The sequence below is a fragment of the Macrobrachium nipponense genome, chromosome 18 (assembly GCF_015104395.2).
Source record: "Macrobrachium nipponense isolate FS-2020 chromosome 18, ASM1510439v2, whole genome shotgun sequence".
In the NCBI taxonomy this organism is placed as follows: Eukaryota; Metazoa; Arthropoda; class Malacostraca; order Decapoda; family Palaemonidae; genus Macrobrachium; species Macrobrachium nipponense.
In genome coordinates, this window is record NC_087211.1 from 73,216,512 (window position 1) to 73,233,474 (window position 16,963).

The following is a 16,963-nucleotide window of genomic DNA, read 5'->3' on the forward strand; positions in this document are numbered from 1 at the left end:
ACCCCTCACTCTGCAGTTTTTGCTTGGGCCAAAAGCAAAAGTGATTTGTTTACCTCCCAGTCGCGCGCGCGCGCCTGTCTGACAAGCAGTTAACTACCGAACCCCTTGTTCGAAAGCTTACGACCTATCCAGCTGCCGCTAGTACCTTCCTATTGTAAAAGGACCTCAGGTTTGTATAGTTAGGAAAAATGCAATTTTGGACAAATTGTCATTTTTCAACATAGTCACCCTGCTTTTCAATGCACTTGGTCCATTGTTGCACTAGCTTTTCGATACCCTCAGAAAAAAATATTTTCTGTTGAGCATTGAGCCATGTATGCACCACTTCCTTCACCTGCTGATCGGTGGCGGGCGAAACGATGGCCGCTTAAAGCATCTTTAAGTGGACCAATCAGATGGGGTGAGATCAGGACTGTATGTAGGATGTTCCAACACCTCGAAATGAAGTTCTTGAAGAGTGTTAATGGTGTTGGCGGTGGTATGAGGACGGGCGTTGTCATGCAACAAAAGAATGCCTTTTGACAATAGACTGTTGTCGGAAGGCGTTCTTTTGTTGCATGACAACGCCCGTCCACATACCGCCACCCACACCATTAACACTCTTCAAGAACTTTATTTCGAGGTGTTGGAACATCCTGCATACAGTCCTGATCTCACCCCATCTGATTACCATCTGTTTGGTCCACTTAAAGATGCTTAAGAGGACATCATTTCGTCATCGATCAGCAGGTGAAGGAAGCGGTGCATACCTGGCTCAATGCTCAACAGAAAACGTTTTTTTCTGAGGGTATCGAAAAGTGCATTGAAAAGTAGGGTGACTATGTTGAAAAATGATGTCATTGTAAACTTTGTATTGCTGTTGTATTAAATAAAAAAACTGGAGTGCGGATACTTACTGACTTAACTTCGTAATATAATATATCTTATATATGGTAATTAATAACTGTATTTGGCAGTAAATAGGCACACTTTCACAAGAAATTGCTTCTAACAATCAAGTGTGTTCTACATGCAAAGGCAGGTATTCATGGAGGTCGACTGTCATAGATTTCTGGGATTTTACATTGCTGAATTTGTGGTATTGTGTATTATTACAATATTATCCTATTATAGTTCCACTCTCATGGTGGAATTATAATGTTTCTCATATGGTATTAATCTCCCCTGGATTTTGACCTTGAATAACTGACATTTAAATATTGAACTTAGAAATCAAAAACACTACAGGACATTTATGGGACATGAAAGTTCTGAAGTGTCATGTGTCTTTGTAGTGTCCCCCACAAGAACTGGGAAAAAATAATTACAGTGATTAAACAAATAACATTGAATAGACTGCTTTAACGTTTTCTTGTTAATGTGCTCCAAATGGAATTTGCTACTAGTAGGACTGGACACAAAACATATCTCCCCCCTGTGTTTTATTAATGTTAGTGTGATAAATATTTTTAGGTTAAAAATGGTAAGGACAACTGGACACTTTTATGGATTTTCCATGAGAGGGAAAATATGTAAGGAGTATGAGTGTAAACAGAATTTTAAATCAATTTTGGAAAAGTATGTCAAGTAGATAATATTGATAATGATAGTCTCATACAGACAGCTACATGACAGATGGTAAAAGTATCCCATACATGTAGTTTAGGTATTTTCAATTTTAATAAATTTAGCATACTTCTTACTTACTCAAAACTTTGGCATGCATTAAAGCATATAAATAAACATCTATACTATTACCAAAAAAACTGAAAATATTGATAATATGAAATATTCATTTTTCTGGGCTCAGCTCGTGTCGGCCTATGAAAGTATCCTTAATATCATTCTTTCTAGGTAAAATTAGCCTAAAATTACCAGAGAAAAACAAAATTAAGAAAATGTCAGTAAAACTGACTCGCTCACTCTTAAAAAGAAGTGTCGGTATGATAAAGGGGCGAGTGTGGAACACTACCACGAGCCAAACACCAATTAGAACTTCCTGTCAGAATCCCCCCAAGAGAGAGCTGATACCAACGGGCGATGCAGCCTCTACTACTACTACTAGAGGACGCCACGGACAGCAGCGCCCCTAGCGGACATCCTTAAATTTTAGCGCTTGCGACAAGTCGCCATTTCTTGTGCTTGTGCCCCTTTTTGGATTTTACTCGTAATTTCTACGATGGAACGCTCTGCTATTGCCACGGCTAAGTTAAGTAACTCATAAGTAACATTTTACCATAGTTTTATCTTCCGGGTACCAGTATTTTCCTCTTAATAGGTCATATACGGTTCCCCGGTTGTCTTGTGGCGGCCATGCCGCCTCGTAAGAATTCCCGGTCCTCCATACTGGGACTTCTTATACTTATGGGCTTACGTTATCACATTCATTGTTTTACATCGAGTTTTAGCTAGTTCAGCCCTCCTACCATTCTCCTAGCTTGGTATTTAGGGCTATTTTTATTATTTCCGGCCCAGCATCCCGGCTCTTGCTCTACATCGCTATCGCTGGCTCCGGTAGGCTCCTGTTTTTTGGAACAGTCCGCCTCCTCCTGGGCTTCTTTCTCTTTTACTAAAAGTGTCTCTTCCACCTTTCGATGATATTTATTTATTTATTTAGGGTGTTAGGCTAGCCTAGGTGCTTGTTCCATGTATTGGTACAGCTTGGTTCACGTGGGCCCTACCACGGTTGTGTTTGCTCGCGGCCTAGGCCACTTCGCGGTCACGTGTTCCTTTGCACCTTACCCTGCCCCTTCCCTCCCTCTCTGATATAGGGAGGAGCTGGGGGACCCCTTGGTTGTTATGACAACCTCATCGCCTTCTCTCACACTTTCGGAGGTGACCAGGGGTCCTCCCAGCGGGGGGGTATAGGGCGACCACTATGAGGTACCGGGTCTCCATGCGGGTAGTTGGTGAGGCGGGGAGGAGTAGGCCATCCTTTCCCACCCCTTTCCGCTCCCGCCGTGTTTCGCCGAGACCTTCCTCCTCCCCTCCCCAGTTGCTCAGCCACCTTCCTTACGATACGAAAGGAGCCTTCCGTCGCAGCCGGGGCACCTTTGGTTATAGGTTACTGGCTCCGCTAGCGGGCAGGGTGGGCACTACGAGTGGTCGGTTGCTTGCCTACTATATCCTTATATCTCTCCGCCGTTACCGGAAGGGAGCTTACCCTTACCTACGCACTCTTCTAGTAGACGGATGGAGAGAAGTTGTTTTATTTCTGTTATTTTAAGGATATATACCCTAATTCTAAGATATTTTACAATGAATTGTGTGTTATTATTATTATTTTATCAACCATCCCCGCCTTTTTCCGTCGTGGTTTCCATTACCACCACTCCTAGTTGGTTGATTCTTGTGCTTCCGCCATCGGCGGAGCCATAGCCTATCTTCCAACCTGGTTACCACACGTATTTTGGCGGGGCTCTGGTTTTATCTAACTTTATCGCTCCGGCACCAGCGGAGCATATGTTAGACTGTAAGTGTCTACTTGGTATTCATATACTTTTTCACTTACAGGCTACCAACTGCCAGGTCCCGGCTTGTAATGCGACGCTTTACGACCCCTGTGGACATGACGAGTGCAGGTCCCACGCCCCTTGTGCCACGTCGTTCAACGAGTTGATCGTCTGGCACCCTGAGGCCTGCGCTATATGCTACGACCTAGTCGGTCAGCTGGGAGATGGGGTAAGTCCATTATAGACTTACTTATGATTTTACTAACAACTTCTAGTCGTAAGTTTGTTAACCTCTCTCCACAATTGGCAGCTAATCTCACCTTTCTTTCAGGCTAGCGGCGTGAGGGAAGTCGCCCTCGCCACCCTGAAAGCGTGGGTGGGCGGCTTTGGGAAAAACGCCGCCAAGGGCCAGCCCTACATTTTGGATAGGAAGCTGGCCATCCAGATCTTCCCCGCGGGCAAGTCGACGGGTTACGTCGACCCCTCGTCCGCTGCCCCACTGATAGCCTCCATTCAGCAAGAACTCCAGCAATCGTTTGGGGTCGTAGCCTCACAGGAGTCGGTTCCGGACGTCGCTGCCCTGGACCTTAACCTAGAGCCCATGGCGGTAGGTGGGGAGGATTTGTTGGTTGAGGTAGGTATGTCGGGCGCCCAAGGTCTTTCCTTGGGCGCTCCTGGATCTTCTCCTGTCCCCTCTTCTTCCGCTTCTTTCCAAGGCTTTACGGGATCTGAGATCCCTAGTCGCTCTCCCGCTCTCTCTGTACCTCCTAAGGAGAAGGGAAAGAGAGAACCGAAGACCTTGTCTAAGTCGACTTCTAGGAAGTCGTCTTCGTCTTCTTCGGCTAAGAAGTCGTCGACTTCCTATGCCGATGCGGTGAAGGCGAAGCCGGGCTCTTCCCACTCGAAGAGCTCCAGAAGCAAGGCTTCGAAGGAGAAGGCTCGCACTCCCACCGAGTCACTGCCTTCTCCCGCCTCCGCTGCTTCCACTCCGGCTATGCCGGAAGGGGTAGCAAGCACCAGCACCTGCGATCCCTCTACTGTCTCAGCAGGGGTGATGGAACAGGTGGGCGTGCTAGTAGGCTCCCAAATTTCCGCACTGGGAACGCGGTTCGAGCAGATGTTTGCCCAACTGTCAAACAGTCTGTCTCAAACTGGACAGTCGATCCAGGATCTCTCTAATAGAATGAGAGAGAATGAGGACCGAGTAGCTGGGCTAGCTCAGGCTCCTCCCCCAGTCTCCCCTGCATCTAGCACGGGGATTCTTCAACTCCCACCTTATGACTCCTTGCCAGCTTTCTCTATGGAGAACCCATGGAGAGTAGCTGCCTACGCTCCATTCAAGGACGGAATGATTTCTATCCCGGAGTGTGGAACTCGAAGGATTGAGGACTTCGAGTTCTACCCTCCGGGTCTGTCGCAGCCTTTCATCGGGTATGCTAGGCTGACGCCAACGGCTCTCACGAGAGAAGACAAAATCTCTAAGGAGTCAGTTCTTTACAGTAGAGATCACGCCCAGCGGGAATGGGTTCACTGCCTTGAGGATTGGGAGTGTACTAACACTAGACTCCAGGCCTACAAGAGTCCCTTCACTATTTTCGCGACGGAAGAGGACGTCTCTCTTCCGTTCGCCACGAAATTAGTGGAGAAGTCTCTTCAGGCAGTCCTCAAGGATGAGCCCATTCCACAGTTGAGGGAGGCGGAGTCTACTTCTCCTCTCTTCCCCGCCTTCGGAGAATTGTGGGAAAACCTGCCAGCTACATTCACGCTGGGTAAACTCAAGCCGGACTGCGCCATGGACCAGTTCGGTGAGAAGTTACCTAGGCTGCCGGATTCCCTAATCCAGGCAGAGTTCGATGCGCGGACTAGGTTTGGCAGGTCCCTCAATTCCCTCATCATCACTGAAATGGCTGCCCTTTCCTACGCTTCGGAACCGCTGTTCAAGATTCTGGCGAAATCTCAGTTTCAGACGGTTCTGACGGACGCCTTTGACTTCTTCCAGGCTAGGAGGAACTGCCGGAAGCATGTCCTACAGAGTGCACTATCAGGCATGAGCCTAATAGACTCTTGGCTGCAAGCATGTGGGGAGCGGATCTCTTCCCAGAGTCCGCAGTGAACGAGGTCCACCACGAAGCTGCTAGACTCAACCAGAGCCTTAGAGCTAGGTGGGGTATTTCCTCAAAGAGGAAACAGGAATCCGTTCCCACTGCTGGCAAGAAACCAAAGAAGGCTGGTAAGAGGTTCCAGCCTTATAAAAGACTCCAACAACAGCAGCAATTTGTGCAGGCAGTCCCAGTTACCCAACAGGGACAACCTTCCACCTCTAAACAGAACCAACCTTTCCTCCTGGTGCCCCAACAATCTCAACCATCCACTTCCTACGCTATCTCGCCGGCCTTCAACCCTGCCTATGAGGCTCAAGGCTACTCAATCGAACCCCGAGAGGTAGGGCGAGAGGTTACTTTCGTCAGCGTGGCGCAGGAAGGGGCACGAGGAGTAGACAGTTCAGAGGAGGGCGTGGTGGCCAACCCGCCCATCAGCAATGAGGCTCCCCAGGTAGGAGGGAGGCTGTTCCTCTTCCGCCACAGGTGGGGGTTCAGCAATTGGGCACAGAGCATAGTGTCCAAAGGATTAGGCTGGAGTTGGATCAAAGATCCCCCTCCAATCAAATCATTTCATCAGGTACCGTCAAAGGAATTGATTAGATTACCGAAGAAGAACTCCTTCAGAAAGGAGCTATTGCAGGAGTCAAACATCTAAAATTTCAAGGGCGCTTATTCAGCGTGCCAAAGAAAGGCTCAACAAAAAGAAGGGTAATCTTAGACTTGTCAAAGCTAACTCTTTCATTCGCTGCGACAAGTTCAAGATGCTTACCCTCTCGCAAGTAAGGACCTTACTGCCGCGTGGAGCCGTCACATGCTCCATCGATCTTACAGACGCATACTATCATATCCCTATAGCCAGACACTTCCGGCCATTCCTAGGATTCAGGCTAGGGAATCAGACATTCTCATTCAAAGTGATGCCCTTCGGTCTGAATGTAGCCCCCAGGGTATTCACAAAGATAGCAGAAGTGGTTGTACAACAATTGAGAGCTCAGGGAATAATGGTAGCGGCATACCTCGACGATTGGTTGATCTGGGCACCAACAGTCGAGGAATGTCTCGAAGCTACCAAAAAGGTAGTTCACTTTCTGGAACATCTGGGGTTCCAGATAAACAAAACGAAATCCAGACTTACTCCGGAATCTCGTTTTCAGTGGCTAGGAATCCAATGGGATTTGTCTTCCCACAATCTATCAATTCCAGTGGCCAAACGGAAGGAAATAGCAAAATCTGTCAGGCAATTCCTCAAATGCAAACAAACGTCAAGAAGAAACCAGGAGAGAATCCTAGGGTCTCTTCAGTTTGCTTCGGTAACAGATATCCTTCTGAAAGCAAGGCTGAAAGATATAAATCGAATTTGGCGGTCAAAAGCAAACTCCAAATATCGAGACAAGTTGTCAGTAATTCCACAGATCCTTCGCAACCAACTACGGCCTTGGTCAAAAGTAAAGAACTTAGCCAAGAAAGTACCCCTTCAATATCCCCTTCCAGTGCTAACCATTCACACGGACGCGTCCCTGTCCGGGTGGGGGGGATACTCTCAGTTCAAACAGGTTCAGGGGACTTGGTCAGTTCAATTTCGCCAGCTCCACATAAACGTGTTGGAAGCAATGGCAGTATTTCTTACTCTGAAGAGACTGCTTCCCCCGAAGAAGTCTCATCTAAGGCTAGTTTTGGACAGTGCAGTGGTAGTTCATGCATCAACAGAGGAGGGTCCAAATCCAAACATGTGAACCATGTCATGATAGCCATCTTTGCATTGGCAAACAAACACAAATGGCATCTGTCTGCCACTCACCTGGCAGGAGTAAGAAATGTGATTAGCAGACGCTCTGTCCCGGTCAGTTCCTCTGGAATCAGAGTGGTCTCTGGACTCGGGTCATTCCAGTGGGTAAGCCGGAGAGTCCCAGGTCTCCAAGTGGATCTCTTCGCCTCACAAGCGAACCACAAGCTCCCTTGCTATGTGGCCCCCAACCTGGACCCTCTGGCTTATGCCACGGACGCCCTGTCGTTAGATTGGAATCAGTGGAGGAGAATTTATGTTTTTCCTCCAGTGAATCTTCTCTTGAAAGTCCTAGACAAACTAAGGTCTTTCAAAGGGATAGTAGCTCTGATTGCACCGGACTGGCCCAAGAGCAACTGGTATCCTCTTCTCTTGGAATTGGGTCTCCGACCTCAACGGATCCCCAATCCCAAACTGTCACAATCAGTACAAATGAGGACTGTGTTCGCTTCCTCAGGAACTCTCCAGACCCTAACTTTATGGACTTCATGAAGTTTGCGGCTAATAAAGATGCTGACATTGATCCACAGAATATTCTCTTCCTAGAATCAGATAAGAGAGAGTCAACCATTAGACAATATGACTCAGCTGTTAAAAAAATTAGCATCTTTCTTGAGAGAATCGAACACTACAACCATGACAGTTAATTTGGCTATATCCTTTTTCAGATCCTTATTTGAGAAAGGTTTAGCTGCTAGCACGATTACCACTCATAAATCGGCTTTGAAGAAAATCTTTCAAGTAGGTTTTCAGATAGATTTGACTGAATCTTATTTCACATCTATCCCTAAAGCCTGTGCTAGACTTAGACCTTCCCAGAGGCCTACTACAGTTTCATGGTTCTTAAATGACGTCCTCAAACTAGCTTCAGATACTGACAACCTCATCTTGTACATTCATAATGCTCCTGAGGAAGACATTATTCTTATTAAGCCTAGCCTCAGGAGCTAGAATTTCAGAACTGTCGGCTCTATCCAGGGATGCGGGTCATGTGGAATTCCTCCCATCAGGAGAAGTTCTACTTGCTCCGGATCGTAGCTTTTTAGCCAAAAATGAAGATCCTCTTGCAAGGTGGGCCCCTTGGAAGGTTATCCCACTTCCGCAGGATCCTTCTCTCTGCCCAGTATCAACTCTTAGAGCCTTTCTATCTCGTACTTCTTCTAGATCCTCAGGTGCTCTCTTCATGAGAGAAAAAGGTGGTACTTTATCAGTTAAAGGCATTAGGCAACAAATCCTTTACTTTATTAAACAAGCCAACCCTGAGTCATTCCCAAAAGCACATGATATCAGGGGAGTAGCCACCTCAATTAATTATTTCCAACATATGAATTTCGAGGATCTTAGAAAGTATACTGGATGGAAATCCCCGACAGTCTTTAAACGGCATTATTTAAAGTCCTTGGAATCTTTAAAGTTTTCAGCAGTAGCAGCGGGAAACATAGTTTCCCCTGATACTGTTTAGTAGTTGTAGTATAGATCCAGGTCTCCTTTCTACCTACATAAACCAACATGCCTCACCCTATCGTCAGGCTACTCAACATCATAGCCTTAGCCGTTGTATCATATAGTGGTTTGTCCCTTATTTTTTTGCTAGGGACATCCACATTTGTACTGATAATGTACTTCAGTGTACCTACCCTTATTTTTATGCTAGGGTAGGACACAAGATGTTTGTATATATTCACCATTTTATGTTAATGATGAACTTCAGTCACAATGTGTTTGTATATATTTTGAAATAATTGTATTGATGATGGATTTCAGTGTACCTACCCTTATTTTTATGCTAGGGTAGGACACATGGTGTATATATTTTGAAATTTTGTATTTTGTTAAGTAAATCCCAATTTTTCCTTATTTTACATGCATCTTTGTAATTTACTTTAATTACCATTTAAGTACTTTAAGTTTACTAACATTTTATTATTTTACTGTTAAAATAAGTTAGTTTAAGTGCTTAATTTGTATGCTGTAATTGATTTACTTATATTATATCCATCATTTTTAATTGTTTTTCATTGTTCCTTTTTCCATCTTGTCTGTTTCTCTGGTACTCTTTCATAGGCCGACACGAGCTGAGCCCAGAAAAAGGATTTTGACGAAGGAAAAATCTATTTCTGGGTGATTGGCTCGTGTCGCCCTATGAAACCCCCCCTTTTTTATAGTTTGGTTTTCCCCCCCTTGCAGGACAAGATGTATTTAACTGTTTTATTTAAGGATGTCCGCTAGGGGCGCTGCTGTCCGTGGCGTCCTCTAGTAGTAGTAGTAGAGGCTGCATCGCCCGTTGGTATCAGCTCTCTCTTGGGGGGATTCTGACAGGAAGTTCTAATTGGTGTTTGGCTCGTGGTAGTGTTCCACACTCGCCCCTTTATCATACCGACACTTCTTTTTAAGAGTGAGCGAGTCAGTTTTACTGACATTTTCTTAATTTTGTTTTTCTCTGGTAATTTTAGGCTAATTTTACCTAGAAAGAATGATATTAAGGATACTTTCATAGGGCGACACGAGCCAATCACCCAGAAATAGATTTTTCCTTCGTCAAAATCCTTTATTTAGTATCCCTCTGTTACTAAAATTGTTGCTGTTCCATAGTTTTCACTTATTGGTGCATAGTGCAATGTTTTTCAGCAACAAAATTCACAGGTTAGATTGATTAGATGTGATTATATCCCAAGTATTAAGTTTTGAGATGACTTGGCTGACCTGGCACATTTTGAAGGGATATGTCCAACCTGTTCTGTGGACTAAAGATAATTCAAGGAGCAAGGAGGACAAATAGCAGATAGATAATCAAACTTTGGTTCTCTAACCAACCTGGTTAATAAGGAGTCCAATCTCTTTCTATCAAAGTGGTTTATTTATCATGTAAAAGACACTTTTTAGAGCAAAAACAGCTTACAAAACCAACAAAAACAGATTTGTTAACTAAAAGTAGATTTGTAGACCTGTCTGGCCATCTGACTAGTTCCTGTCATGCTGGAATTCTAATGGGGATTTAATGTTTATGAAATAATGAATTTATTTGTTACAGGTAGTTGCAAAATATTAATTTAAAGTTTTAAAAACAAAAATCCCCTACATTAGTGGAAGAGTCCTTCTGCCAGCTTCTCTGCTGAGCGTATAGTATACCATTTATACCTCTATGTACTACTTATAACCTGAGAATGTAAGTAAAGGAGTTTAGTACCTGAGATAAATGATTTCATTCATAGGGGCAGATATGAGTGTAATTGCCACAACATACACAGTTGTCAAAAGTTAGTAGTACCTTTTTGCTCTTTCTATGTAGTAGCAATAAGGTTTAAGCAAAATAAGTTTTGTCTTTTACCAATTTTCTCTGCACTTCATGAATTCGTTAGTCGGTTAAAAGCATTTGAAATAATTAAAAGCATTTGAAAGAATTAAAATGGTTGAGTAATGCAATGAAGTTCTCTTATGAAAAAATGAAGATAGCAGAAATGGAATAAGAAATATGGGGAGATATATAATCTGTGAATGAAAAACCAGATTGAATAATGTGACTAAAAGTTTTAAAAAATGAGATGGAATCATTAAGGAAGATGATTATGTAGCATGAAGAAACTGAAGATGAGATAGTGAATATGTTGATAATTGAGGACTGTAAGAACTGTCATAAACTGTTCAGGTTTTAAAAGTGAAGATGAGCTTCAGTAAGAAAAGTGTTGTAATTTTTAACAGAGGGAATTGGTTAGTAAATATTTAATTTATGGCTACTAAAATTCTAATTATGAATTTTATTTCCATAGGATTGGAGTCTTGGCCTATTAGTGTGCAAGATCGAAGCATGATGACATTTGAAATGTTTTTAGAAGTATTGTTTAGGATTATGAGGGAAACCATTTTCATTACCTTTTTAAGCATGCAGGGTATATAGTTTTAAAAGGGACCTGCTTATTTCGTTAGAAGAAATGTCAAATTTAATTATGAGTGACCTGTCTGTTATGCTGTCCTGGCATATTTTATAGGACATCCATTATTATTTGCATTTAAGATAGTACTACCATAAAAGTTTTCCCTTTGGCTAGGATTACAGTTACCATGTAAATGATGCTCTTTAAAAGACAGTAAGTATTTAAACCAACAGTATCTATACAGTATTAGCTTCTCTAACCGAAGAGTGGACACCTGGTGAAAAGATTACCAGGGGCAACATAATATAGTCTCAAGATTAAATTTCACGTACATCTATGCTGAAGAAAGAGGCTGGAGCTCCTGAAAGCAAAACAGTTTTATTCTTTTGTTCATTTTATCAAAAGGCTTCACAAAAAAAGGGTGTTTGCTTCCTGCATTGCACATTTGTCAAAACACGATTGTTCTTTGCCACAGAGTTTTATGGGTTTGTTGAAAGTGCTTAACAGTAATTACAGTAAATATTGGGATCAGAGGTGTCAGATGTAATTCCCACCTAGGTGAATGTATGGGAATTAAAATTTGTATGATTGGTATTCATTTAGTCTAATTGTGAAATTATTTGCTTAACTATTATTTTTGGTAGAAGACCCTCTTTTAGGCAAATGCTGTTAAAAAGAATGGCAGAATTAAGTGAGTTGATTTTATATATTGTTTTTTCTATTTTTCTTACAATTCGCTTCTCAGGCTCAGTAATGTTTCTGAGTAACTGGCCAATATTCATATTGGGAATTTTCAAAAAATTATAAATGCTGTTCTAATAAAATAAAAGATTATCTTCAGCATTTATAATTTTTTGAAAATTCCCAATATGAATATTAGCCAGTTACTCAGAAACATCGCTGAGGCTGAGAAGTGAATTGTAAGAAAAATAGAAAAAACAATATATAAATTCAACTCGCTTAATTCTGCCATTCTTTTTAACAGCTTAACTATTATTGTTATGAATTTATTTATGCAAAGTACAAGCCATTCCTTTACTGCTTTACTAAAGTTCATAAGGGTTTGCATTATGAAACAAAATTTTTATGTGCAATGTTATGAAATGATTCTTCTAAAATAGTGTGTAATGTCATGCAGATTGGGTTTGCTGCGGCAGATTCATTAACCGCGCTAAAACTAACCGAGACTGGAGTGCCTAAAGACCGGTTGGCACTTCTGTCAATCCCCCTCACTCCTGTCCAAGTGTTCCTTCCACTCTACATATCCCGTTACACAGCTGGACCACAACCCATGAATCCCTTTATGTTTGGATACTCCCTAAGGTAAAAAAAACATTTCAGTACTTTTTACCCATCACTGATGTTTGTGTACACTTAAGAATAACAGGTAGGTGATGTCTTGTAAATCTAATATTTTAAAATGCATATTCTTTTGTTCCATCTAACATTAGAGAGGACTTGTCTACAAATCCTCTGGAAGTGTATTTTCATGTTTAGTCTCATTATCATTAAAGAGATGTGTAAGTATACAGGTATTACCAATTTCAATGGCTAGTTTCCAAGAAAAACAGTGTACATTTTATACACATTTAAGAGGGTTCAGTGATCAATAGTTTATGGCATTTAAAAATTTTGGGAGATTCCTAGTACTTTTGATGTGAAATGCTACATAGTTTCACCCAATGTAGTGAGCATTAACATACAATGGAATAGAATTTACATTAGATTTATGGGTCTTTTAAAAATTAAGTAAATCAGTTAACAGGAAAAGAATTTGATGAATTGAGAATATTTTAGGGTATAAAAGTAATTACTCACAGCTTCTAGACTAGCCAGTTTTAAGTATACAACTTCCCCCAGTAATTATATAGCTAAGAGTATCACTCACAGCTATATAATTATACTTAGCTATATAATTACGGGGCAAGTATAATTAAACCTTTATTTAATCATAAAAATGTAATTTTTAGATAGTTTTTTTTTTAGTTTTAAATAAATTCGGTTTGTTATATTTTCCTTGTGTGTTGCAGATGACAGCTCAGGAAAGCTTGACTGTCAAGCATCACCTGCACAGGGCTTTTAACAGCACAGAAAATAGAATTTACATAAACGAGTCATTAAATGTCAGTCTAACATTTTCTATGAAGGGAAAGAATGTCTCATATAAAGCTAGCAAGAATAAAGCTAGGAGGAAACATGGTTTGTGGGAGTACTATATTTGGACATTTCATGGTTTAAAATAAGGTTTATCTTGCTTGGAATTTGTTACTATCATTTCTTGAGGTGACTATTATAGTACTATTTAGTTTATTTTTACGTTGTTTTCAATTTTCGTACATTCAACTTCCCTGTCAGATATATACTTAGCTATAGACTCCGTCGTCCCCGATAGAAATTCGAATTTCGCGGCACACGCTACAGGTAGGTAGGTCAGGTGATCTACCGGCCTGCCGCTGGGTGGCAGGAATAGGAACTATTACCTTCTAAGGACAGATTTTTCTCTATCGTTTGGACTGTAAACATACGTTTACGGTTCCTCCTGATTTGATTTTCGTGTTTCATCGCCATCGATCTTCTGGGCTGTCTTTTGCAGGGAAGTACTGGGTCTTTGGTTCGGCATACGCTTTTATTAACTTTTTAATGAATTTCGCTTCGAAATTTCGAAGAAAATACTAAGTGAAACTACCGAAATCATCGGTAGACACTCACATAGTTTGCCATAAAGAGAATTATTAATATTTATTCATTATTATATGTAATAAAGGTTACAACTTTATTAAGGAAATATTAAACTCTAATTTCCTACTTTAGGAAGTCAGAAAAGCATATAACTAGATACGCTTACTTTATAAGCTTTAATAGCGTTTGTGCTAACGAGCAGTTAGAGTATTAGCAGTACTAGTAGTTGTTGCATCCTCATCACCTTTTTACTCCTCAGAAACTACAAATTTATATATGCAAATTGAAGATAAATGGATAGCTCAAATGCAAGCTTTTAAAAGGTAAGAAGTGAATATAGTGTTCCCCCATTGCAATGGAGGGTGCGTCTGATCGGCTCTGTCTCGCTCCCAGGTCTAGACCTCTTCCAAGCTCACAAGCCCAGAGGAGAAGGAATGTCGACAACCGCAGGGGGGTTTCAGAGAATCCCCACCGATCAGGCGTCCCCTCGGCAGGTTCTGTAGAACGTCCCAGACTGCCAAGTTCGCCATTGGAAAGGCGTCCTAATGTAATGTGTTCCCCTTATTAGACGGATAAGGAGAAGAAAGTTTCAACGGCGTAGATTCAATGAAGATGCAAGATAATCTCGTCGTAGATATCGGAACCTCAGAGAGAGATCTTTCGATAACAGTTGCGGTAGAGGCATTGCCCTATCCTGTTTTCGTCCCCCGTACAAATAGACGGAGGCTCTATCCCATGGGGTTTGAAAGAGTTATTTCAACAAATTCCTCATCGGTACATTTATATGAAAATATATCTATTCTGAGAAGAACGAATTAGATATTAAAGAATATATGTTGATCGAATGAATTATGGATCTCGTTTATGATTAAACATACATATATAATTTTTAAGCTTCTAGCTCCTCGGACATGAACCGCGCCTGAAACGCCTGAAGCGCCTGAGGCGCCTGAAAGCGCCCTGAGGCGCCTGGGGCGCCTGGTTTAGCGCCTCGGGCGCCTGAAATGAGGCGTAAAGCTCTTCAAGTAAAAGGAATGAGGCGCAACGCGCCTGAAAAGCCTGAAGTGGTTAAAGGGAAATATTTAACTCCTAGAGAGCCTAGAGCGCCTGATATAAAACATAGGGCGCCTGGAGAGCCTAGAACGCCTCAAAGGAAAAACAAAGCGCCTAAAGAGCCTGAGACGGCCCTGAAAGCGTCCGAATGGAGACGCAAGGCGCCTGCAAAGCCCGAAGGACGTAAAGCGTCTAGAGCGCCTGAAAGCAGGCGCAAGGATTTGTACAACAAAATACAATTTGGATGAGTTATCGGGATTTGAAGCGGACTTGGAGGCTCCTCTTTGGGATTTTTCTCAAGATCAATTTTCCCCTGACAGGGCCTCTAGGTGTCGCACAGGTGATCGTAGCCCCTGTCGGGAAGGAATTGATCATGAAAAAGAGAACGACATATAAGGACTTCTCCTGGTAGGGACGAAAGTTGTCGCACAAGCGGCCACCGTCCTTGTCAGGAGGGCCTTAGGGTAAAAGAACAACATCGGCCTTCTCCTGGCAGGGACTCAAGATGTCGCACAAGCGACCGTAGCCCTTGTCAGGTTGCAGCCGGTGTTGCTGCAAGCCTGTGCATTCCCGAGAGAGGAGTCCCCCGGTCGCGCACTCTTCTTCGAATAAAACTGAACCAGAATTAGGTGATGTTTCGGACTCTGAAGAAAACAAGGGGGCAGGTCTTTCTGATATAAGACACTAGCAGCCCTCTTGTTAAAAGAATTTGGAGAGTCTCTGAGTCCTGCTGCCCCTCCTTCTCCTCGGTCTTTATTTTCGAGTAAGAAGGCTGCGAAGTCCTCCTCTTTCTTGAAGATGCAACCGACCATTTCAATGAAGAGGGCTTTGCAGTCGGTCGGGAATTGGCTTAAAACCAAGGAGGAGGCGGGGAAGACTGTGTTTACCTGTCCCCCTTCCAGGCTATCAGGGAAGAGAGGGATTTGGTATAGCACAGGGGAATCTATGGGACTTTCTCTTCCCTCATCTGCTGAAGCGGACTTCTCGACCTTGGTGGATTGGCGGCAAGGAGGCATGCACTTCCAGCAGCCAAAACAAGCTGGACAATGTCTGAAATGGACCATCTCCTCAAGGGAATATTCCATGTCTTGGAAGTTTTTAACTTCCTAGATTGGTCCTTGGGCTTTGGCCAACAAGACTCAAGACCCTCAGTTTTTGGAACCAGAAGTCTTGCATAGTGTTTTGGCATGCATGGACAAGGCAGTGCAGGACGGATCGGCTGAAGTGGCATCCTTGTTCGGACAGGAGTATTAAAGAAGAGGGCTGTCTTTGGTTCTTTTCTTACCAAAGCAGTCTCCAGTACAGAGGGCTTCTCTTTTATACGCCCCTCTGTCTAAACAGCTGTTTCCTTCTCAGTTGGTAAAGGACATTTCCCATACGCTTACTGAGAAGGCAACACAGGATTTGCTGGTACATTCTGCTAAGAAGCCTAGGCCAGCTGCTTCTGTTTCGAAGAGGGAGTCAACACCTGCCCAACAGCCCTTTCGAGGTAGAGCTTTTAGCCGAGCCCCAAGGAAGAGAGGAGGAGAGAAAAGAGGAAGACTTCCATTAGAGTTCAAAGAAGAACGCAAAATGAGATTCCAGTCCTCCAATCACCAGTAGGGGCCAGACTTCTGGGATTCTCGGAAGCATGGGCTTCAATGAAAGCAGATTCTTGGTCCCTACAAGTGCTGAGGAAAGGATACCTCATCCCCTTCAAGAACAGACCTCCATTGACGACGACTCCGAGGGAGCTGTCGGCGAGATACAAGGACCCTGTAAAGAGAGAGATCCTTCTTGGACTGGTGCAGCAAATGTTGGAGAAGGAGGCCATCGAGGTAGTACAGGATCCGCACTCCCGAGGTTTTACAATCGCCTATTTTTGGTGCCGAAAGCCTCGGGGGGGTGGAGGCCTGTCCTGGACGTGAGTGCATTGAATCGCTTCGTGGAGAAGACAAAGTTCTCCATGGAGACATCCAACTCGGTTCTCTCTGCTCTTCGTCCAGGAGATTGGATGGTCTCCCTCGACCTGCAAGATGCATACTTTCACGTCCCCCTGCATCA

At 43.1% G+C, this 16,963-nt stretch overlaps 1 protein-coding gene across 3 annotated transcripts in view; it reads left to right on the forward strand.

The window, feature by feature from the left end:
• LOC135197168 (acetyl-coenzyme A transporter 1-like) overlaps positions 1-16,963 on the forward strand; it is an 81,578-nt gene that overhangs the window by 43,712 nt on the left and 20,903 nt on the right. For all 3 annotated transcript variants that reach the window (XM_064224151.1, XM_064224150.1, XM_064224152.1), the window contains one exon: positions 12,327-12,511. In XM_064224151.1, coding sequence (XP_064080221.1) covers positions 12,327-12,511 — 185 coding nt within the window. The remainder of the gene's footprint in view (positions 1-12,326; positions 12,512-16,963) is intronic.